This window comes from Eurosta solidaginis, chromosome 1 (assembly GCF_040869045.1).
Source record: "Eurosta solidaginis isolate ZX-2024a chromosome 1, ASM4086904v1, whole genome shotgun sequence".
Lineage (NCBI taxonomy): Eukaryota > Metazoa > Arthropoda > Insecta > Diptera > Tephritidae > Eurosta > Eurosta solidaginis.
The window spans coordinates 95,626,073-95,650,314 of NC_090319.1; the positions used below are offsets into that span (position 1 = coordinate 95,626,073).

Below are 24,242 nucleotides of genomic sequence, written 5' to 3' on the forward strand. Positions count from 1 at the left end.
GCGTACTGATGATGAAGGCTTAGCACCCTTCGAAATGGATCTATCTGCGCAGCTATGGCAGGTTGTCTGAAAAATTTTCTACTTACTATTCCAAAAACAAAATACAATTTTTCAAATTTAGAAAAATTAAAAAAAACCAATAATTATCATTAGAAAAAAATTATTGTTCTGGCCTTGAGCTCGATTCGAACCTTGAATGATTTATCAATAGGCCGATAAAAACAAAAACAATTGTTAAAAACAAAAACAACAGCAGAATATAGTTTTAAAATGAATGAGATAAACATACATATAGTTCTATATTTAAACTTCAAATTCTTTCAAATATACTAGAAGAAAATGAAATGTAAAGAACTTTTGAAAAACGCCCTATTTCAGAAATGGTTTCAAAAACGACCTATCTTATGTCAAAATGTATTACATGTACGGTCAGATAGGACGTTTTTGCAACACATTCTGAGACATGGTGTTTTTGAATAAGACTCTGAAATAGGTTTTTGAGATAGCGCGTTCTTGAAACGACCGCCGAGATATTCCCCTTAGCAGTCGATTTTTAGCATTCAAAATTAAGAGATAAAAATTGAAAAAACCGTTTTATGCAAAGTAATGAAACAAAAAGATAAAAAACTTCGAAACGCCAACAATACTCAAAAATGCGATGGTAAAATAATAACATTAATTTTTGGAATGCTTGATATTTTCATAATGAGATTATGAAAAATGTATGTATGAATGTAAGCACTTAATTTTAACAGCTTTTTAATTTTTTTTTATTTCCATTTTATTTTTAACATACACAATATTGAACGTATGCACCTAAAGCAAACTTATTGAGTTGGCTTAAAGCGCTCTAGCCCTATTTTGTAACTCATTTCGAAAGTTTATTTTATGTGAATTTATACTTTTGTACAATTTACGGGTTGACTTGAGTGTTATTTTCTAAACGAGGTTAAAGTAATTTCAAATATGAAAGTAGTCTCGAAATACAAAAAAATGGTATTCAAAGAGCTTCAACTTCGTAACGAGTTACAAAATAAGGTCGCTGGACTTCAAGCCTAAACAGTTAAAGAAGTTAGAACGCAGTTTATTTTGTTCCGAAAATCATACTTATGTACATAAGCACTATTTTAGTACAGGTATTTGAGAGCATCTACAACTACGACTTTATCCTTTCTTTTATTATTATTTTTGTTTTTTTTTTGTTTGTTAGAGTGAACTTACAAATGTTTTCAAATGTGTATATATATAATAAAGCGATCGTTTTAGCATTATTAACTTTTTGTGGTTTATTTTTTTTACACAACTTCAACATTATTATTAACTGAAGCGAGAAATGCAGCGTGATATTGAAAGGGGGTTCCCGTAGATAAATCGTTATGACGCGTACAGAGTAAAGATAAGCTAACTTAAATCAAAGTTAAAAACATGATTTAATAATTGTGCCCACAGAGCTACCGTCACTCATTGCCACTTTGAAATGGTCCTTTCCAACCCTATTTGGCCCCTTTTAGGCTGTAATCAAGATTTAGGTACTTTTTTGTTTTTTTTTTTCACTGAGTTAAAAATGTTCAGCACTCCCCACAAAATTTCCAACACCTTCATTAAACCTCATTAACCTAATTTTCAATTTACCGCAATGGGTTTCTTACGAAAAAACACTGTCATTAAAATGTAGCAGATAAATGGTAATTAACCTAATAGGTAGATCTTGAAGCATACCAATTTTTGTAAATTGTTGATGAAACAATTTTTTTGGTGGCTACATATTTCGATGGGTTATCAAACACTTTTCGTGATAGATTTTTGTCACTTTGAGCTTAAAAAAAGTTGTAGCAACTGCACCTCAAAGAAATTTGACGGAGTTTGCCACTGATGAAGCTATTCTTGAATTGAAAACTAAATCAAAGCATAAAACTAATTTAATTTATAAAGCGCAAGCATTGAGAGTTTGTGAAATAATATATCGACATACCAAACAAAAAGTGACGTTTAAAAAATGTGTACAAAGAAATCCTATGTAAAAATTTTGAAAGTGTTACTTTTCGTTCGGGATGTCGATATTTAAATATTTCTTATACAGCCCAAGACAAATTGATGAGTATATATGATGAGTATATTTATATATATATATTTATATATATACATATATATATATATATATAATATATATATATGTATAAATTAACATAAAATACATCAAACCGTTCTACATATTACTTTTTGTCGCAGATATGCCGATATTTAGAATTAAAAAAACGTTATTTTGTCAAAACTTTTTATACAGAATATAAATCTTTGGCGCATAGTCATAGTCAAAATAAAATAGGTTTTATATTTAGTTGAGACTTTTTTGACAGATAGCCCATAGAAAGTCATGTCAAAAAGCTGCAACTAAAATTAAAACCTATTTTATTTTGACTATGACTATGCGCCTTTGAGTTTACAAGTTTCTAAACTTTTAGCGTACAACCTTTTTGAAGCAACTCTGTTATGTGAACATGCAAACATACATACACGAAATTTCAAACATTTATTTCAACGTTTCTGGACATTATGCATAAGCGAAATTTAATTTATAAAATTTTATTGAACTTTATTAATATTTTCTTTTATTTCTTTTCCTTTCCAGATTTCTAGAGGCAAGAAAGCAAACTTATTGCGTAGGTATTTGTATGAAGTATTAGATTATGTAGTTATTGTAAATTTTTAAAATGTACATTTCTGTGAATTTATGTGTGTAATACTAATAATATTTCGTTTTATTTCAGATAACAATATTATACGGGATCTTAGTGCAACAACTGGGTAAGTTTTCAATACAAATATCGTCGCCAACATGGCCAGAAACATGGTTAATGCTTTACTGCTAAAACTCGTTCAAAAATGTCGGCAGTGTTGTCAGAAGACGGGTTTTGGGCCCAGAACCTCGTATCAAAAAGCAGAGAGGTGTCAGAACACATGCCTTGACCTCGGAAACAATCATCCAAAGTGGAAAATATAAATTTTTAATCTGTTTAGAGATATTCTGCAAAAGACACGAAGTTTTCACGTGGTTATTGTAATGTTGTTATACATAGAAAAAAAGTGGAGTTTAAAGGTGTTTGCGCGGATATAATTTTGATTTCCAAACTATTGAGTGCAAGTGTGCCTAAATATTCGATTCAGTAAACCCGTGAACTCAAAATAAAAAAGAACCATTTTTCTGGCAAGAGGCCGGCAATATGTAGATATTGTAAATTTGTAAAATAAAAATTAATGATGAAATGTTCTGGATTTATAAGTTAATCTATTTGTATATTTTTCTAATTCTGGACTAAAATGGTTAATAGAGTGTGCATCGTTGGATGTGGATTAGGAGTCCCGCTGCATGTATTTCCATTGGAGGCAGAAATGTGAGTAAACTATTAATATTTAAATTTTTTACCAAATATGTATATTTTATAAATTGTCAATTAAATTCCACAAAAACTTCAAAAAAGACCATGGCCGAACAGAATAGAGCGGTTATACCTCGTAGGTGTTTTGTCATGCTAATACCTGTATGACACTACTTTATTTTGACTTGGATATTAAGCTAGAAATACTGATGAAGCTTTTTCGAAATGTAAAAATATAAGAAAAAAAACAGCCGAATGTCAAAAGAACGAAATGCAAACAGGATCGCTTTAACTAGATTCTGTTTTCCTTGCATTTCGTTCGTTTTTGTGAATATAGTTTACAGACACCAGTCCTGAAATCGTATTAGGCGGGAGGGCGACAAAAAATATAAGAGAAAATACAGAGAACATAAAGTAGTGTCGAATCCTTACATTATATACCCAACGTGAGCTCCCACTAACTTATTAAGCTACAACTTAATGGTGAAATGTTAGCCATACTTTATATAAAATAATTCCGCTTTTTTGTTTGCATATTTTAATTTATTTTAATAACCTTGCTTCTTTCTAGCTTCCATTATTTCTTTTGTTGCTCCCCACTAACTTTTAAAACCCGTTTTATGCTTTTTTTTGTGTTTACCTCAATTTACAATGGCTCTAAGATCTGAGATGCGCTCAAAAGTAGGCATTATTTGTGCAAGTATCACTCACATTTACACGCGCATATGAGAAGCTATAAACGTGGTTATAGCTGGTAACTTTTTAACTGGTAACTAACTAGTAAATTCTAGAAATAGAACCGCCTAGAAATATGCCAACGAAACCAAACAGTATAAAAGCAGCAACAGTTGAGGCACGACAAGTCAGTTTGATTTAAGCAAGCTATCAGTTGCGAAGTATATGTGTTATTTTCAAGTAGTCTAATAAAGATAATTTTTTGCATTATTCAATATTGGAGTTATTTATTCAACAGTTTAGTGATTCGAACGTTAGCAGAAGATTTGAAATAAGAGGAGTACCACTAAAATTCGTTACAATATATATATATAGATTCGAAAATGTTAAAAACATTTCGAAAACTGTTGGTTATATTATATTAAGGTAAATGTATGTACATTACTCTGTATATATATACCTTAAGCTTATGCTTGGTATTTTGTTTTGCTTTAACTAGGCGGAGTGAATGGCTGCGGCAGTTGGGGGTTTCTGGCCCGACCCCCAAACGCATTTTTGCTTGCCAAACGCATTTTTCTCAAGGAATGAGAAAGGGGCGCCTGCTAATTAAATCAGCTTTGCCTGATAATAATTTAAAAATTGTAGAGCCTAAAGTGATAGTTGAAGGGAAAAAGGATTTAGAGACAGCTGCTTGTTTGATAGTCTCAGGTGTAGACGATTTTCAACCGATAGGCATTGCGCACATTGAGGCAGAAAAGGAGGAGGAGACCCATCAATCCCCTGTTGACTTAAACTCTTCTTTAGATAGTTCTCTCATTCCAGCATTGGCTAACAGTAGACAAACTCCAACATTTATTTACCTCACTGATGGAACTCCAAGGAAAAGAAAATACCAGGAAGTGGCGAGGGAAAAAGATGAGGATCTGGGGCAGCTAAGAAAAAAAGTATTAGTTTTAGAAGAGAAGGTCTTCAATTCCAGATTAGATCAGGTAATTCCAGATTTGACTGAAGCAAGGCAGGGTAGTCAAGTCGAAGAGCTATGCAGCATGTCACCTCCACATGTAGCGCTATGTGTAAGGAATTGCCTCAAAAATACCCAGCGCAGACATGGGCATCGATTTGATAGCGAATTGAAAACGCTAGCTCTTGCAGTTAAGTTTATTGCCCCTATAGCCTATAGGTATTTGAAGCCCTTATTAACGTGGCCATCAAGAACAACACTTTGTTCAAAGTTGGCAACGTAACCCTTGCTGCAACTACAGCAGCATAAAAGCTCTGGAGCTAAGAAATCTTGGATTCACCGATGCACAAAGGTATATTTCCATCTGTTGTGTTGAAATGTCCTTGAAAGTGGTTGTCCAATACGAAAGAAATAGGGACTTAATTATTTGGCTGGAGGATTATGGCGACGAAAATCGCACGTCTAGAGTAGCTTCAAGTGTTTTCGCTGTTCTTGACCAAGGCATCGATGGAGAGTCTTGAACTCGTCCTTTAGCTTATATTTTTGTGAGCAAATCTTGCCCAGGAGATGTTTTAAGAATATCTGGTAGGAGTTTCTATTGAAAGCCCATTCTTCAATGTTAACGGTCAGGAAATTATGTACTTTTTTGATTCTCCACACCTTATAAAAAGTACCCGAAATTGTTTGGAAAATGCGAAAAATCATGTATATTTTCAAGACAGCCCCGTAGACTGGAAGGATATTTTGTATCTCTATGAACAAGGCTCTTTTTATGATATTTCCTGTACCTAGAAACTTACCCAAAAACACATAAGACCAAAAAATTGCGACAAAATGAGCTTACATTAAGCTACACAAGTTTTTAGTAATTCTGTGGCAAGTGCAATGTTCGCAATCTACAACTCCGGGCAATTGAATAGATCTAGATCTCCATCATTTTGTAACACTGCCGAATTCGTCCTTTTCTTCGACAAACTGTTCAACATATTTAATAGTATCTACTTTGGAGATGTATGCAATTTCAAACAACCATTTCAAGGCACTGCGGACCAATTAAATTTTCTTAAATAGGCAGAAAGGTTTTTAAAGTCTATTATAATCTACGATGGCGACACTGATATTACCAACATATATAGGTTCATCAAAGGTTTGGCTCCTCAATATCAGTAGTTTACGCTGTTTGTGGCGATTCTTGTCACATAAGGGATTCACTTTTTTATATACACGTAGACTTTGCCAAGATAAAATAGAGAATTTGTTTGGCCATATACGTAGAGGAGGGTCATTTGATTCGAGAATAACTCCGCAGCGTTTCTCGCGAACTATTGCCTGTGGCTAAGTGCAAAAAATTCGAAACTTCTCTCTACGAGAATCGGTTCTCTGATCGTAACTTCACATCATCAAAATGCGAAACAAAAATTCCCTGAGCATATATGACTTCCTCATCATTTACCACTGCTCAGCTCTCTCTGTATAGTTAGCAAATAGCACTGTTGCATTCCCTCTCTCTCTCACTACTGTGATTGGTATAGAACAGCGGTCCTTAGCTAGTGAAATAATTATTGGCGCCACTTCACACGTATTATTACCCTCTTTCGTCTTTAGTTGAACAAGCAGAGTAGCAACATGGGGTGCGGCTATTGATTATTTGCGCATTTGCGAAAAAAGATACTTTGCAAACAAACGCGCATGCGCAGAATGTTTTCATGGTTTAATGTTAACAATTTTGCTTAAATTTTTCCTATGACTCACCTCTATTAATATCATGTTGCTGGATGAAATCTATTTTAGCGGATGAATCTCTCAAACTTTTTCCTATTGCTATTTAAAAGGAAATGCTTTTCTTTCGTGAATACTCAAAATGGTTTTCTCAAATTTAAGGAAGCGATTATTACACGCTAAAGCTTTGTGTACTCTTTATGTATTTCAAATCACGTATTATTTTGCCTTCAAACAGCTGTGGTTCCCAATTTATCTAGCGTTGCAACCGAGATAAGAATCGGGTGCTTATTTCACTCGGCAATTTCCTAAATGTACTGACATTGTTTGGTCACATCAAAATAAAAGGGTAAAATTTTTACGATCGCAGGTAGCCTGTACCACAGACTTGTCACCACTGCGGTGCTGCTCAAAGTATGTTTTTTAATCCTGAAAATGTACAAATATGTGGCCACTGTGGTATCCTAAACATGTTCTTCTGTGTGTATCTATCTGTTAACATTTGCCCTTACCAGTCGTAAGAAAATCTTTGCGCTATTGTGTTGTGTTAACCGTAAATGTTTTGCCAAATAAGAGGTTGTACCACTCGTGTGACTCGCGTTACTGACGCTATTGCGCCATAATATTACGGTTTTACGCCACCTTCGGCATCACCAACCTATATTAAGCCATGCTGATTAACTGTAGCACCCCAGCGGGTTAGGGGGCATAAGATTATACCCGCGGCGACTAACCCAATTGACAACCTCACCCACTCGTGTCGAATCCTATTTCTTTAGCAGCTGAGGCTCTGACGACCCCAAGTTCTATGGAATTAGGGGATGGGGTGCCCTAGAGGGTTAAATGTGGTTATATTAAATCGTTCCCGAGATGGTCGGGCTTGTACCTTAATGGTGCTTGTTACCAGAACGTACCGGGTCTATATCCGGCAAAGGACCGGATCAACATCGATAACACCCAACACCTTCGTGCGGGTCTTTATCGCTACAACAACAACGAGCTAGTGGCCCCTTTGTCTTTTTGAACACAAATGCAAGCTTCAGGAACCAATGCAATGTGTTCTATGGTATCAAAAATATATATTTTTTTTTAATTTACCCAACAAGCAATTTTGTAGCGTTTTGAAAAAAAGAAACTTTCAATAAACTTGATACAATAGGCATTTTATAAAAGGTTTTAGTATAACGTTTTTTTAAGCTTTTTAAATAAATTTTTTCTTAGGATTGAGACGGGTGTTTATACATAAATGATTAAGCTTTAAAAGTAAAATGTAAATGGTCTGGTGTTAGGCGAATGGAATGGAGAGAAAACGTAAAACTTTGCAGTTCTTGTGTGTTGTAGGAGAATAATGCGGTAAATTAGATGCATTTACTAAAAAAAAATTACTTAAAGAGATGTGAAACAATTTTTTTATGAAAAAATTACCGCCGCAGCAGTAAATAATTGTCAATGTGTTGGTTACATTTTGCGTGAATAGAAAAAAAATTTTATTTCAAATTTAAAAATTTCATTCGTCGTTAATTTTGTCGCAAGCCGCGAGATATAACTCACCTTGATAGGTTTAAGGCAAGTGAATTTCGTCAATTCCTGCTATATACTGGATCTCTTGTTTTGAAGGATATAATGGATGAAAAAATATACGTATATTTTCTGCTTTCAGGTATTGTTATTCGAATTTTGTTGAGTGAAATAGATTTAAAACAAAAATTATGAATGCGCCGAAGAGCTTTTAAACGAGTTCGTGAAGGGAGTTCCAATTTTGTACAATGAAAACTTACTAACTTACAATTTTCATTGCTTAACTCATCTGGCAGTCAATTGAGACAATAAGCGCTTTTTAAGACAAACTTGGAAATATAAAACGACTAAAAAAAGAAAAACAACGTTACTGCACAGTTGTATAATCGGATTGTGGAACAAAGCATATATCTCCGGCGATCCGGCACTGAAAACTGTGTCAACAAACAATTTTTAAATAATTATCATTTCTTCTTGTCACCAAAAGCTCCTGATAACTTTTATCTTATGTAAAATAATATTTTCAAGGTCAATTCTGTTTGCAGTGCAGTAGGGTTTATATACTGCGAACGAGTTTTGGAGTTAAGGAATTTATTTGAAACTCCTCTGCCCCCGGCTCTTTTAAATATTTATTGCACCGACGAACTAAAGTACGAAAATTCAATTCAAAAGTGCAAGCTGGAAAATATTACTGCTGTAGTCGTAGTATTAGCAAATATAGATAAGAATTTCTACTCCTTTATCACTTTAATATCCGAGCATTTCATATGATAATATTCAATACAGCCGTTCAACGCCAACAAAGTAACTTGTAGTTCAGAAGAACTACAAGAAAAACAGCAAAACCCATTTTTCAACCCATCTACGTACTTCAACATGCTTGGACAATTGATTGTATGTCCATAAAAAAAAGTTGCCAACACTACATACACTATTTCTACCTGGTTTTGTAGATCAATTCCTAAAGTCGCCTAATTTGAAATATGTTCATACCACATAGACAAAGTCAGGAGAACCGCATGATACTGAAAGAACTTTTTTTACGCATCCGAGCAAAATTACCGGGACTCTTCTTTGGAAAGTCACAATGCATCATGTAAGCTGAGTTTTTACAGCATTTTTATATACGGATCCATGAAACCCAACACTATTTCTACACTTATATTAATGAAAAACCTAAAACGAAATTAATCATACTTGTTCAATTTTCTTACGTTTTAAATATGTTTAGCCGAAATTAATGGATGGCGGGGAGTGTTCTTTAGCAAGCCCAAAACCATCATGTAAGTATTAAGTACAATGTGGTGTCATATTAAATTACGGCTGGCAACTCCCCCTCACATGCAAAATGCAAGATGCAACCATGCATCAGTGATGGACTTGGCATCACTAAAAATGAAGGAGTCGAATGACGTGGAGAAATCTGATTGGTTGAATCTCCCGTCGTTCGACTCCATCATGCAATTTCGTTACTAAGCAACAAGTGCGTAGCAACAGGGTTGAAGCTGCACGAGTTGGTCCCTCCCTATAAATTGAAAATCGTGAAAATGCATCGAAGTTTGTCATCATTTTTCAATCAATATTATATTTTCTTGTTTGAACAGCCATCTAATAAATCCTTGGCGAGGCATGTATGAAGGCAGTTGAAAAATTCGAGGTGTTAAAACCCTTCGCAGGGAAGTTGGCGAACTCAAAAAAATCATGTCCAGGAGTTACCCAATTATGTTGCCTTTTGGTAGTAGAGAAAATCTTATTTTATTTGAAAAAGAAATTGAACAAGATGAGGAAAAGTTCCGTAAATTCGTACGTAGACAACAGATAAACAAAACACTTTAAATAAAGCTAAACTTATGTCAAATGGCCAAGGTGAAAGAGTTAAACTGATAGCGTTTTCTTTTCTGGCTAAAGTGTTACGCTTTTCGTACGCCGCGCAAGGGTTGTTGTTCTATTCTAAAAACAGGCAACGCCTTTGCGGGGTATTTCATTCTTTTGTGAAAATTGTTGTCCGCTCGCAACGCAAAAGCGTTACACTTTCACCTTGTATAAAATGGCGGTGTGGCAGTGCAACTCTGTGAAACTCTCAATTCGCTCTTAAGTTCCACATATACTCTGTTAATATGAGTGAATATGGTGAGCTGATATGTTCTTTGTGTGCACTATAAATGTTGAAAATTTTCTGGGGTAGGAGTAACTCTATTAATTTACTTAGGCAACAATTTATTTCAGAAAAGAAAACGCCGAGTGTAAATTTAACTGTAGTTAAATTCTAGCTACTATTATATTAAATCTAAGTTATACAAGTACATATTTTTGAAGAATAGATTTGTAACTACACTTTTTTTTATAGAAATCTGATGTGAAAGCTTCATCGTCTTCGAAGGCGAAGTCATTTGTTAAGCAAGCGTGGGATAAAAAAATGAAGGATGGAGTTGGTGGAAAAATGTCATGGAGAGGTACCACGGTGTGCCTGAAGCAAGTTTAATTGAAGGGTCAAAGCACAACCGATTTTCTCGTGGATTCTTATTCTATGGACCAAATTAAGTCAGAATCCAGCTTTTTCTACCGAGCCGTTTTTGGGAAAATTCGATTTAAATTTTGAAAATTACAAAAAATCAGTACTCACTTTTTTGATATAAGATCCATGGATTTTGTGTTTGTGTCACATAATTGTCATATGAACTGTCTGTACCTTAATAATCTTGTCTACGTAAATAATTTTCTAGAATAAATTCCTTGGTTTACATATTTCGATTCTCGGAAAAAATTTCTATGTTCAGTGTATGAGAATTATACATTTATAATTTCGTAAACAAGTACAAAGGACGAATTTGCGTGAAACATAAATATTTCAGGGTGATAGGTTGTGTGAAATTGTGGAGTGAAAAAATGTCTGTAAAAAAGACCACGCTCGATCTCATGAAGAAAACCGCGAGAGGATTTGTTTATTTTGTTTGAAGAAAAAACCGAATATGAGAAAACTTGAGGGAGAAACGAAAACGGTTGCTGGAGAAGTTTTTCCATTGTTCGAATTTGAAGACATTCGTTTTCCGAAAGTTATATGCAGTGCTTGTGTAATTAGAGTTTATCGTGCTAGAAAAAGTGGAAATTCTTCTTCTGTTATTAAGTTACCGGATAACTCTCAATTTCCAGATCTACCAAAGAGTAAAAAAACAAAAACAAGTTTTGCACTTGTAAATTATGTGAACTTGCGAGAGCTCCATGACATCAGAATTTCGTCAAAAATAGGATAAAAACCACAAAGAAGATCTCGTAAATCAGGTGTCCCTCTGAAATACGACAATATTGTGAAACACATTCAGTCCACATTACCTCCAAAATCTCAAGAACATTTAGTAGTAAATTTGATGAAAAATATTACTTTGAATTCGAATAATAATGTGCAAAAAAAACCGTGGTGCTGAAATTACTTTATCTCAAAAGGTCGGTCGACCACTAAGGGTAACTTTCAATAATAAAACTGAAAAAAACAAATACCTATTAAAAGTGAATAGGTTTTGAAAATCGGGACAAAATTTGGACTTTCAAATAATATTGTTGTTGGCGTAGCCTCAGCGTTGCGTAGAACTACCAGAAATAGAAAAATGTTCGACCCACAAATGAGAGATAAACTGCGTACTATGAGACACTCGTTGGACTATTTTATGGTAAAGGAGTGCAATGTCATTCGTACAAAAGAGAATAATAAGAAGATTAAGAGTACAGAAACATTAGCGTATTGTAGTAGCATTGATGGTCTTTTAGACGTGATTCGTGAAAAGAAAGGTGTAAATGAAACGCATTTGAAATTTGGAATTGATGGTGGAGGTGGATTTTTGAAAATTTGTCTTTCGGTCCAAGCGATGAATAGAAATCTCACCAATGAAGGACGAAGAACTTTGTACAAGGGAGCTGGTATTCCATCCAAGTTTAAGGATACTGGCGTAAAGAAATTGTTTTTGCTTGGAATTGTCGCTAATACTGAAGAAAATTATGAAAACGTAGATATGTTGTGGTCATTACTACAAATAGGTGGATATGAGGCGACTATAGCAACGGACTTGAAATTAGCCAACATTCTCCCAGGAATTGCGTCCCATTGTAGTTCTTTCCCGTGTACATGGTGTTCTGCTCACAAGGACCACCTAGATATTTGCGGAGAATGCAGAACTGTAGAAACTTGTGCTAAAAATTATACTGCTTGGCGGGAGAGTGGTAGTAAGAAAGTTCAAGCAAAAAACCATGAAAATTGTGTGCATGTACCCATTATTTCTAGTAAAAAAGATATACAAATAATAGACATTATTTCTCCACCTGAACTTCATTTAATGTTAGGAGTCGTCAACACACTTCATAAGCATATGAGCAAGGAGTTCGAAAAAGATGCTGCTGAATGGGCTAAAAAATGTAATGTTAGCCAGCAGTTTATTCATGGCGGACACGGCTTTGCAGGAAACGCGTGTCGAACACTTTTGAAGAAAATGGATATCTTGCGAAGTTCTTGTTCTTTGGGATGCTTGAAATATGTTTGCTGCTTTGCCGACTTCAATAATGTAATAACTTCACGTTTTTCCAGTGATCTCAAAATAACTTATGAAGAAGATATAAAAAAATTCGCAAAAAGCTACAAAGATTTGGCGATTTCTGTCACTCCTAAGGTTCATGCTGTCTTTTTTCATGTTCCTGAGTTTTGCAAAAGAACACAGCAAGGTCTTGGATTTTATAGCGAGCAAGCTATGGAATCAGTACACGCTGATTTCAAAACGATTTGGAAAAATTACAAAGTTCCAAAAGATCATACAGATTATGTAAGAAGACTGCTCCAAGCAGTGCGAGAGTATAATTCAAGGCACATATAATAATGTAATGTTTCCCCTGTAGTTAAAGTCATTGTTTCTTCTTCTCAAGATTTCTAAACAATTCTAATAAAAGAATATAATTTATGAATTTCTTATGGACACATGGTTCCAGAAAAAATTAATTATTTACATACTTTTATGTTTTCACATTAAAGAAAATTGGTAAAAATAATAGAATCCATGGATCTTATATCAAAAGAGTTAGTACTGATTTTTTGTAATTTTCAAAATGTAAATCGAATTTTCTCAAAAACGGCTCGGTAGAAAAAGCTTAAATCTTGGATTCTGACTTAATTTGGTCCATAAAATAAGAATCCACGAGAAAATCGGTTGTGCTTTGACCCTTCAATTAAACTTGCTTCAGGCACACCGTGGTACAGATACTAAAGCTTGCGCCCGAAGTCAAACGATTGCTTTAGCCATACGTATTTATATTGACCAATTTTTTACATGTAGCACAACATAGTAGTTTGGATTTCAGACGTCCAAAAATTTTATGCAAAAATTTAGAGAAAAAAGTGGTATATTTCGGTACATTTTGTGTATATATTTTTAGTCCATGAACTGTATTCACTTCCCTTTAAATGAATAGATAGGCAGAAAAGCCAGTCCTTATAAAAGCGTGAAGTTGCAGTATGGTTTTTCTTTGCAAACTTTTGAGTAGCAATTGTTTTGAAGTAGCTAAAGTTTGTAAATAAAACTTTTAAAAATACTAAACTTTACAGAGTTATCAGTGCTCAAGTCAGAATAATGGATGTAGGTAGAACGATTTTTATCTTCTTTGTTGAGTTCATATCTCATTTTAGCATATATTCTTAATTTTGCATTTAACTCAACATGTTTTCAACTCTTTTCAGAAACATTTATACATGAAAATGGTGGGAATGAAGTGGAATATATTAATGCATCAAAATTGTTTTTCCAGTTCGAAAGTAACCGTTTGAAATTAAAGGCAGTTGCGCGTAACAAAAACAATAATTCCTTTTTTCCCAAGTAATACCAGTATATTAGCATAACTAGTTAAATTGTTTCCATTTTACCATGTTTTATAATATTTTGAATGTACCGCACTTATTACATGCATTAATAATGGCATACATAAATGTAAAAAAAATATATTAATAAAATGTTTTTTTGTAAGATTTGATGTAAGTTTATATAAATAGGTTTATAGAAAAGGTTTCGATTTGATTTTATCACGCTTACTTGAAAACGTTTTACAAAGAAACAAAAAAAAAATCAGTATTTAGGCTGGGCGCGAGTTTGCCTAAATTTTAGGTACCTAAACTAATATTCCACTGGAACTTTCCAGCACTGCAATAATTTAGGAAAATGTTGATAAAAGTATGCTTGTTCATTTGACAATCTAAATTGATTGTTTTGAAACTTGAAGTTATTTGTTAAAAACAGATAAAAAATACAAAATAAGTAATTTTGTGGTGGCTTGAGCACTTTGGAACAATCTTATTGATTTTCAGCAGAAGCGGAGAATGTTGGCCATTCAAATTTATATGAATCAAAAAGTACAATTTCCAAAAAGTAAGTTTTAAGCGCAACTCATAGGGATATCGTTAAGCCAGAGATATAATTTGTACGCTGGCGGGTTTTATTCGGAAATTTTCATGGCGGGCTTAAGAAAAGACAATCACCCTTATCGCGAGTTTTATTTTCACCCGAAAATATTCACAGTTTTTGTTCACTCTATCGCAGAGGGTGGCGAAAAAATGTTTCGGGTTCGAAAAAGATTTCACCTTATCGGCAACTCTTTGTTCGGGCGAAATGAACACCCAAATTTGTTCACTTATATTTTACAGGCGAACGAGAGGAAAACAAAATTTAAGTAATTTCTTGTTTTGAAATTCGATACTCTTATAATTATATGTTCTTTTATTATTAGAAATAAATCAATAAATAATGCACAATCGGAAGCTGAGTGGAAGAAGTGAAATTCCTGTATTGCTGTAAATTCTATTTTTTATGACAACGTATCAGTTGGCCAAGTTATCCATTGTGAACAAAGCAACGGTTCCAAAATGTTAAGCACCTCACTGAAACAAGATTGGATAAGACCCACTTCATGGTCCTTTCCGACGCCTTTTCCCTATGCGAAAAAACGAAGGCATGTACACAATTTTACAATTAGTGGAACTCCAAATTTTTGCTTCAATGGTGGCAAGGAGTGGTAAGAATAACTAGCAAATATTAGAATGCCGACTTGTTTAGCCTGTAATATTGGCGAGAACTAATTGAAAAAAATTAACTTGTTATTCAAATGTGCTGAAAATAGTAATTTTTAGCTTACAGTCAATCATTAGCTCCAAAGGGTTAGAACTGTCCCTTAATTGCCTCCGAAACGCTTTCACATTTATGTATATTCTACTCACGCTCAATCAATATCAACCTAAGTGCAATACTAAACATTATTTTTAAAATTTTTTATTTCTATTTTTGCTGTATTTTAAGGAAATATATGCTTGGTTACAAAATTTACACAATAGTAAGTAAATTATTTGTTCACTGCCAATTCGCAATAGAACATCAGCTGTTTCGAAGTGAACTTTTGTTCGCCCGAAATTGCCGATAGGCGGAAAAAGTTCACCCGAACAAAAGAAGTGAAGGCGAACACTTTTCCGCGTGAACTTCGCGATAAGGGTGAATATAATAATAAAAAAGCACTTACGCATGATCATCATAGCATTGGAATTGGTCATGAATTTCGCGGAAAAGTTTTTGAGCACACGAAGGGGTTGGAGACATTATTTTTATGTTACTATATTTCTTTATTGGATCGGATGTGGCGCAAGCTATAGAGTTACAGCAGCCTCTAAACATGAAGAAGCTTACTTAAAGTTTATTTTCTACAATATAACGCTTATGTATAAAACGTTGTTTTTTCAACTATTTCATACGTTCTTTTTTTGATAAACGTTTTCAAAATCGTTTCAAAAACTTTTGAGTTTGTAAACTTTTTATACATTTTTTTTATACGCTTACAAACAAGGTGCCGTTTCGATTATATTGCGTTTACTTTGAGCTCTTCTATAAACAAAAAATCAGCGTTTTGTAACTTTATTGTTTATTAAAAGAAACTTAAAATAAATTTATTTAATGCTTGCTTTGCTTGTTGGGATATTAATCATTCCACATCCACATCAATAGCACCCATACAACCACCTTTAACTATGCCAATTAGGAATATAAGATAATGAAAGATTATAGTGACTTTATATAAAAAGTTTACTGTCAAGATTATCTATCAAGGTTAGGTAAACGAAATCTGTAGCGTCTTGAATGTGAGTATTTAAGTGGAGTCCTCCTTTCTTTTTTGCAACAATAACTATCGTCTTGTGTATTCATAGGGGATTTGGCATTTCACTATGCAACAGTAATAATTTAAGAATTTTTAAGCTCCTGAATCTCAATTTATGCGTCCTTTTTTTAGGTTTCTTTTTAAAGCATGTGTATACACATATACGTATTACTGTATATACAATGTATGTATGTATATATGGATCTACAGATTTTCAACTTGTAAATATAGTATTTTACTTTGTGTTTATATGTACTTTTTCTATGATTCCTGCCTTTTTTAATTGTGTACATTTCTGCTGCATTTTTCTAACATTTACGTTTTTGTATTTATTATATAATTTTGTGTAAGAACTCTATTACATATGTGTATGAATGTATGCGTTCAAATGTTTATACATATATATATGTTTGACGCTCCCACATTTTCCTAATTTATACAAACTACTAAAAAAATTTGATTGTATTCGTTTTACATTTTTATATAAACAACACGTCTCTACACATTTCATTTTTTTTTTTTTTTCAATAAAGACGAAACCAGACGTTCTGTGGAAATTTCGCGCTAAATATATAAATTCGGGTCCAAAATTGCCAAAGCCACACTTATTTACGAAAAAAAAGGTTCAAAGTCGTCGAGAGTAGGGTTCTTGTAAATTTTTTATAACTTTTTTAGTAAAGGATAACTGCAAAGTATTGGAATATTAGAAAATATATACGGCAACATATTCAATAAATACAAAATTAATATATGTACTTATAACCTCATTAAAAGCAGGGTGAAGTTTTTTGCAACTATACAATTCTCTTAAAGTTTATCAAAGGCCTTGATTTTGGTTTGATTTGAATAATAATATTCAAGCAGGGTTCATATACTATATAACGGCGATCAGAAACACACTATAATGAATTTTAACATCTTGTAGGGAAACTACTGTGAAATACACTATAAATAAAGTGATTTTTTAGTTATTTCATACAACTCGTGGAGCTCTGCATAACTAATATTCAGTATTTTTCCTTCGGTTTATCGCCACATTTTCCACATGATATATCTGGTTCGTATTCATTTATAAATGATTCACAGGTTAGCTTAATTTTCATCACTATTTCATTAGACCGATTCGAAAACAGTATCTGGTATTATTTTTTTCTTTCAAAGAGGCTCAAAAGTTTCGTTTTATTGCGAAACAAGGGCTGTTAAAGTTTGTTTATAAGTATTTAAATCAAGCTTGTCCGCATAGCAGTTTTAGATATTTCATAGGAGTTTTATGAAAAAAATTGCTCAGTTTCACCCAGGTTTATGCCTTTCAAGAGAAATGTCATGCTTACATATACATATGTATATCGAGCCCTGAGTGGAGGCTGCAAGCTCGAGAAAACTCTATACCATAATGCTATTGGAGAACTATAGCAGTATTGCTTTTATAAACGCTTTATCGGATAACCCGGCCTATGAAAAGGTGGTTTATGACTCAAAAAATATATTATATTTAATGCATGCTGAGACAAAATGTTTTTCTAAAATATGTAATTTTTGAAACGCTTGCCATGATAGGATATAAGGCTTCTTCAAACATGCAGTCGACACTCAGAAGTCGATAAAGTAAGGCGATAATACGAACCATAGATTGGCTAATAGAGGTACGTTTCAATAGAGCGTTCTCTCATTAACCAACTCTTCGATTAAGGAGGGTTTAAGTGTATTTTATTGTATAGATAAAATTATGTCAACCCTCTCCACTTTAATGGGAATGACTTTATGAATAATGTGCAATTAGCCTAGAAATTCAAAACACAAGGCCAAACCGGAAGTCTGAAAGCTTCTGCGCACGAAAGTAATAAAAGCCGAATGTATAACCACCTATAATTCGGAATACATCCGTGGGATTCGTGCCATCGTCAAAAACTTAGTAGTCATTCTTGACTGAAAGCTACTTTGGAATGCCTGCAGAGCAGATCGAACCAGAACATTGATCAATTTTAAATCATTTTCCGTTGTATAAGATGTTGAGTTAACAATTAAAAAAAATTTGCACGCGTTTACATCTATCAATCTCACAAGCAATTTTTTAGAATGGAAATTGTTAATATCGCCATAGAATTTCGTTAACTTTGTTTTTCTTTTAAAATTATAAACCGATAATCGCAGCTATACGAAATCGAACCGGTTAAGAACTAGCCAAAAAGCAGGTATCTCAGGACGTTCCGTGATGAAATTATTCAATAACGAGCTAGACAGAGATACAATGGCCGATTATTACCACCACCAATGGTAGATCCTTTTAAAAGTTGATAATTGAACGCATTGTTTGGAGACAGCCTGTTCTCAAATGGTTTTTGAAAAATATTGGTTTCGCTTAATCTAAATACCGAATCAGAGTTTAATTTTCCTTATTATTTTCGAGATATTTTTACATAAAAGTACGAAAATCACGTTTTTCGGCTGCATTCGCAATTTTACTACGAAAACTTATTTTCTTAAAAATCGACATATAACATTTGAAGGCGCAATCATTTCCCTCTTAAACGTTTTTTAATTTTTTCCGATATTTACGTATTATATATTGATATTTGAATTTTTGTACTCTACGCCGCGATTTTTAGTGCGAGTTTAATCCCCAGTTAAAGTTGACTAGAGTTTAATCTTGCTTTTTGTATGACAACATAAAATTTTCATCTCAGCAGTGACCTCCGAAGTGACACTGTTCAACTCCAGTCAAGTTTGACTGAAGTTTGAACTCGCACTCACTGAAAACTCTAGCCTACGTCTATTATCACTGCAGACAAAAGCAATATGTGTAGCACATTATAGGCAAACGTTTTTGTATTGGGTTTGGAGTTGTGTATTCGACCATGCACATATATTAAGGGACTAAAGTGCCTAAGAGTGGACTTCAACTTTGTGAAAAAATTTTGTTTAGAGAAAGTATAGCCAACCTAAAGAAGAATAGCTCGCATCAAAAGCAGCCTTCTAAAAAAATTAAACTACATTTTTGTGTGTTTACCTATTTTAGGTACAATCATCTCGAAAACCAGACACAATTTTCAAACATTGACACCGGATACGGCCTTTAGAAAATTACTAGCTCATTTGTGGGTCTAAAAGTTGTCTGTCTGTGTTATATAAATCTTTGAAGCATGTCCTATGAAAACTCGAAAAATACAAAACGGACCAACTTAAATTATTAATTAACGTGCTCATATTACTCAACAGTCAATTATTTACAACAAAAGTATGACCTTTGTCAGATAAGAAGCAAACAAATTAGTTTCTTTTTCAATCAGTCTAATATTTCATGCTGTTTTCTCTTGCTTCCATCGAATTTTTTGTATGTATATATATATAATTAGCATGCCACATTTGAGTGTTTCTTATATAACTAAAAAAAAATCATCTATTTCTTTGCTATTTTTTTATATATATTAGCACACGTATATAACATATATACAATAGGTATTGTATGTGCTTGTAACTAACTTCATTCTTATTTTTTTACATATATATATATATATGATTTATAATGTGTATGTAGCGTGTATACTATAGTTTTCATTTGTTTCACTTTATTATTTTTTTTTTATCCGCTTACGTGTTTTTCACATATTCGTACTTCATTCAATAAGCATGCTTTGTGATTGATAATGGTAATTCGCAATAATATAATAATACAATACATAATAATTATAATTATTTATAAGTAATTGTACAATGTAATATTTTTTTATTTTGTATTTTTTTTATTATTTTCTACACTCAACGCGTCAGCTTTAATATTTTTATTATTTTTAATACATTTTTTTTTTGCAATTTTATATTTTTTTAACTACTTTGCTGTATTTTATAATAAAGTGAATCATAATACAGTTTTTAATTTATTATTAAATTGAAACTTATTTTTTGTTTTTAATTTTGTATATATGTATGTATAAATTTATTTGTATGAGTGAAATTCACAACTAAACGCTCCGCGTTTACTTCCCCCTCTAAAAAGTATTTACCAACATTGTCTATCCCCAGCTAAGCTATTCTCATACATATTAATTTCCCCGCCTACTCCAAAGCGCTCGGCATCCAATGAATTTGCAAACTATGTTGTAGAGTTTTCCTTTTGTTCCTCCACTTCGCATCGATTTTAGATGAAAATGTTATGTTACTTTGCTGTTTTATTTATTGGATGGCGTCATATTTCGTCCGTCGTTTCGTTCAACAGCTGTGCTGTATTTCTGCTGCTTTTTGTTGGGTTATCATGGTTTTTGTTTGTGTTGTTGTTATTTGTACCATCTATTTATTTAATTGACCATTTTATAATACACCAAATGGATCGATCGCTCCCTTATTGCCGCCGTTGGTTTGTTGTTGCTGGATTGATTGCGGTTGCATTGTTATCGCATTACTGTGTATCGTTTGCGGCGCCGCTGGCATCATTGGCGGCATCGTCGGTTGTACGCCAGTCAAAGGGGCTTGACCCATCATAGGTTGGCCCATCACCGGCATTCCCTGCTGTTTGTAATGACATTGTCCGCAAGTGAGTGATTGAGGCACGCGAGCGTTGCGCGTTAATAGAGGGCGACGTGTTCATTTGATAGATATTTGCGAGTTGAAGTTTACATGAAAAAATCAATCAAGACATTCCAGAAATTTGTGTTCAAATCCATTTAAGGCGTCCAAAAAGCATCGAAAGCGTTATCATAATCGACATTCATTGATTGGCAATTGAAAATCATTTACATTACAAATATGTGGTATCCAAAAATGTGTGAAAGAGATGGAGTAAATAAAAAAGTAAACATGTATTAGAAAATTTTCGAAAACATTCGCAAAAATGGTTAATATTTATCATAAATTGTCTCTAACAGGGAAACTCGATAGGAACACATGCACAGAATGAGAGAATTTCGTTGCGTTTCACGTAGGTAGTTACACAAAAAAGGGCAACACTGTCAGAACTAAGTACTGTTTATATATTTGGGTACTGAAGAAGCAGAATTTAAAACAGCAAACCAAAGGAAACTAGAAAGATAATAAGTTGTTGAAAACTTGGTTAGCATCAAATAAAAGCTAGGGCAACAAAAAAAAACTGGCTAAAATAAGCTGAAACCATAGTAAAAAGTTTGTTTATGCACTAATCAACTGAAAATGTAGGTGATTACAGAAGATTACAGGGCGGTTAGTAGTAGAAGTCGATGAACTATTTGGTAGTTATACAAGGATAGCTTTCACGTAACTAATTTTCGCTAATCGAGAAATAAATTAAATAATAGAACAAAAAATATTAAAATAAAATACTAAAGAAGAAAATTAATACGAGTAGGAAATAAGAAAAAAATATGGTTTTACAATTTAAAAAGAGATCCTTTTTTTCTGTTCGTTATGGTTAGGGATGATTTTGAAGAAAAAAATTGGAAAATTGAAAAAGTGGGCCGCAGGCAATATCAGTTTCATCTTGTTAAAAAATCGAATCTTTTTGCATCAACCTATTGATATTTTAGTAAAGCGATATGAATTTTAAGTGTATTAATCTATATGAAACTTTGGAAAAGTGCCACGGCTCCTAAAAGAAAAAACGCAAATGCGCTTTTTATTCGCAATTATTTGAAGCAGGTATTCAATATGTGGTATAGAGATATCGCAGTCTACCTCTCTCAGTTTTTTGAAGCATGTATTCAATATTTCATATAATAAATAAATAAATGTAAAGCGCGACGACCTCCGAAGAGATTTTAGGCCGAGCGTCTCTTCCAATTTATGTCGTGCTTCTTTTAAATTTTTCCTACAAATTGGCAGGACTGGACCTACATGTTTTATGTCGTATAGCGAGTCCATATATAAGGAGATTGAGTTGGGGAGGTTTGGGGAGAGTGGCAGTGAAACGAGATACATGGAATAAGGGATGAAAAAGAATAAGAAGAACATGTAAAGACGGGACTGTCTACGGCTTTGCCGAAGACCTAATAACTTTCATGAATGGAGCAGAAAAATAAAGTGTTGAAATTTCAAAAATTCATAAAATCTTAACAATCAGTGTATGGGATATATATTATATAATATACCACCAATCTTAACGATTTTGTTCAGAAAACAATGAATGCCTGACATGCTAACATTCTGTGAAATTTCAAGCTTCTAGCTATTAAAATGAGGAAGAAATTACGTTAAACCTCTTACCTGAACAATCGGTTGTATGGGATATACATAACCGAACTTGAAAAATTTTAACACAACAACGTATGCCTTATATGTAAACATCCTATGAAATTTCAATCTTCTAGCAGTAAAAATGAGGAATAAATTACAAAAACCCCCTTTTTCGAAAAATCGATTCTATGGGGAATATATGCTTTAGTGGTTCGATCTGGTTGGTTCCGGCAAATGATTAATCGGACACCCAAATACACCAGCTAACCAAATTTCATCAAGATATCTCAAAAATGTAAAGACTAGTATGCGTTCAAACAGACAGACGGACAGACAAACGGACTTGGCTTAATAAACTCAGCTCGTCATGCCGATCATTTCGGTATACTTATTGGTGGGTGTATCTCTTCTCCTTTGAGGACTTACAATTTTGAGATTCGTGAAAAATCTATATATATAAAAATGAATTGCTGTTCGTTAGTCTCGCTAAAACTCGAGAACGGCTGAACGGATTTATTTTATCTTGGTCTTGAATTATTCGTGGAGGTCTAGGGAAGGTTTAAAAGGTGAGAAAAATTCGAATACTTGCCGGGAAAATATTCAAAACAGCATATTTCTTCGAGATATAGGCCAAAACGTGGACCCGGGTACCCCTAGAGTGTGTTTATAGAATATGGATATCATATGAAAGCTGTTGATGAGTGCTTTAGTAGAGGGTAATTTTCATACCCCTGGGTGACTAGGGTCTCGAGATATAGGCGAAAACGAGGACCCGGGTACCCCTAAAATGTGTTTATAAAATGTGGATATCAAATGTAAGCTGTTGATGAGTGCTTTATTAGAGGGTAATTTTCATACCCCTGGGTGACTATGGTCTCGGGATATAGGCCAAAATGTGGTCAGACGGAAAAAGCTTATTAAAATGTATGCAGATTGGCCAAATTTAGGGCAGGACAACGTCTGCCGGGTCTTCTAGTTTAATATAAAAAACTAAGTTTCAGGTAGGACAAGCTCTGCTAATTCTGCGCAGTTATACTGCAAGCGTAGTTGGTGGTGGACCCAACCAGAGTATGGACCCCGTTCCGGATTTTGGATCAGTCGGCTTTTGTTACGTTATTGATTATTGATACCAAAGTCAAATTGCTCCTTTCAACACTTCTACCGACATTTTTTGACATGGTTTAGCAGTCGAACCTCATGTAACTTTTACATTATGGGATTATTGCAGGGTGAATGGCACTAAGATTAAGTTACGAATTTCAACACAGGCATGGTAGACGAGTGGTTATGGGTACTTGCATTTAACAACGGTTGTCATGTTAGCAGTTCAGTAAAGTAAGTTTGTAATTTAAGACACGAAAAAAAAATGATTTTCTAATATATTTTCACGGATATTAGCATCACTTAGCTATACCATCACTAAGGCGATGCTAAGCGATATTTACGTCAATAATCAAATCATATATACACATATATAGGGCAGCCGAGAGATGTCACACACAGATGCATTTACTTATACGCATATGTGTGCGCGAGAGACTGTAAACTACAAACATTCACATCAATAATTCAATCTTTATGTATCTACATAAACGAATAAATAATTGCGTCTACACATATGTACCATGTACGAATACGAGCAGCGGAGAGTCAATGCGCAAACACATGCATATATCTGAGAAGTTTGA

General features: G+C 33.6%; 1 protein-coding gene across 24 annotated transcripts in view; it reads right to left on the reverse strand.

The window, feature by feature from the left end:
• Window positions 1-779: 779 nt before the first annotated feature.
• Window positions 780-24,242, reverse strand: part of lap (like-AP180) — a 165,121-nt gene continuing 141,658 nt past the window's right edge. For 17 of the 24 annotated variants that reach the window (XM_067759201.1, XM_067759199.1, XM_067759197.1 and 14 more), the window contains one exon: window positions 780-20,919. In XM_067759201.1, the coding sequence (XP_067615302.1) occupies window positions 20,722-20,919 (198 nt within the window). In that variant the 3' untranslated portion in view covers window positions 780-20,721. The remainder of the gene's footprint in view (window positions 20,920-24,242) is intronic. The other 7 variants (XM_067759212.1, XM_067759214.1, XM_067759216.1 and 4 more) reach the window with 1 other exon arrangement.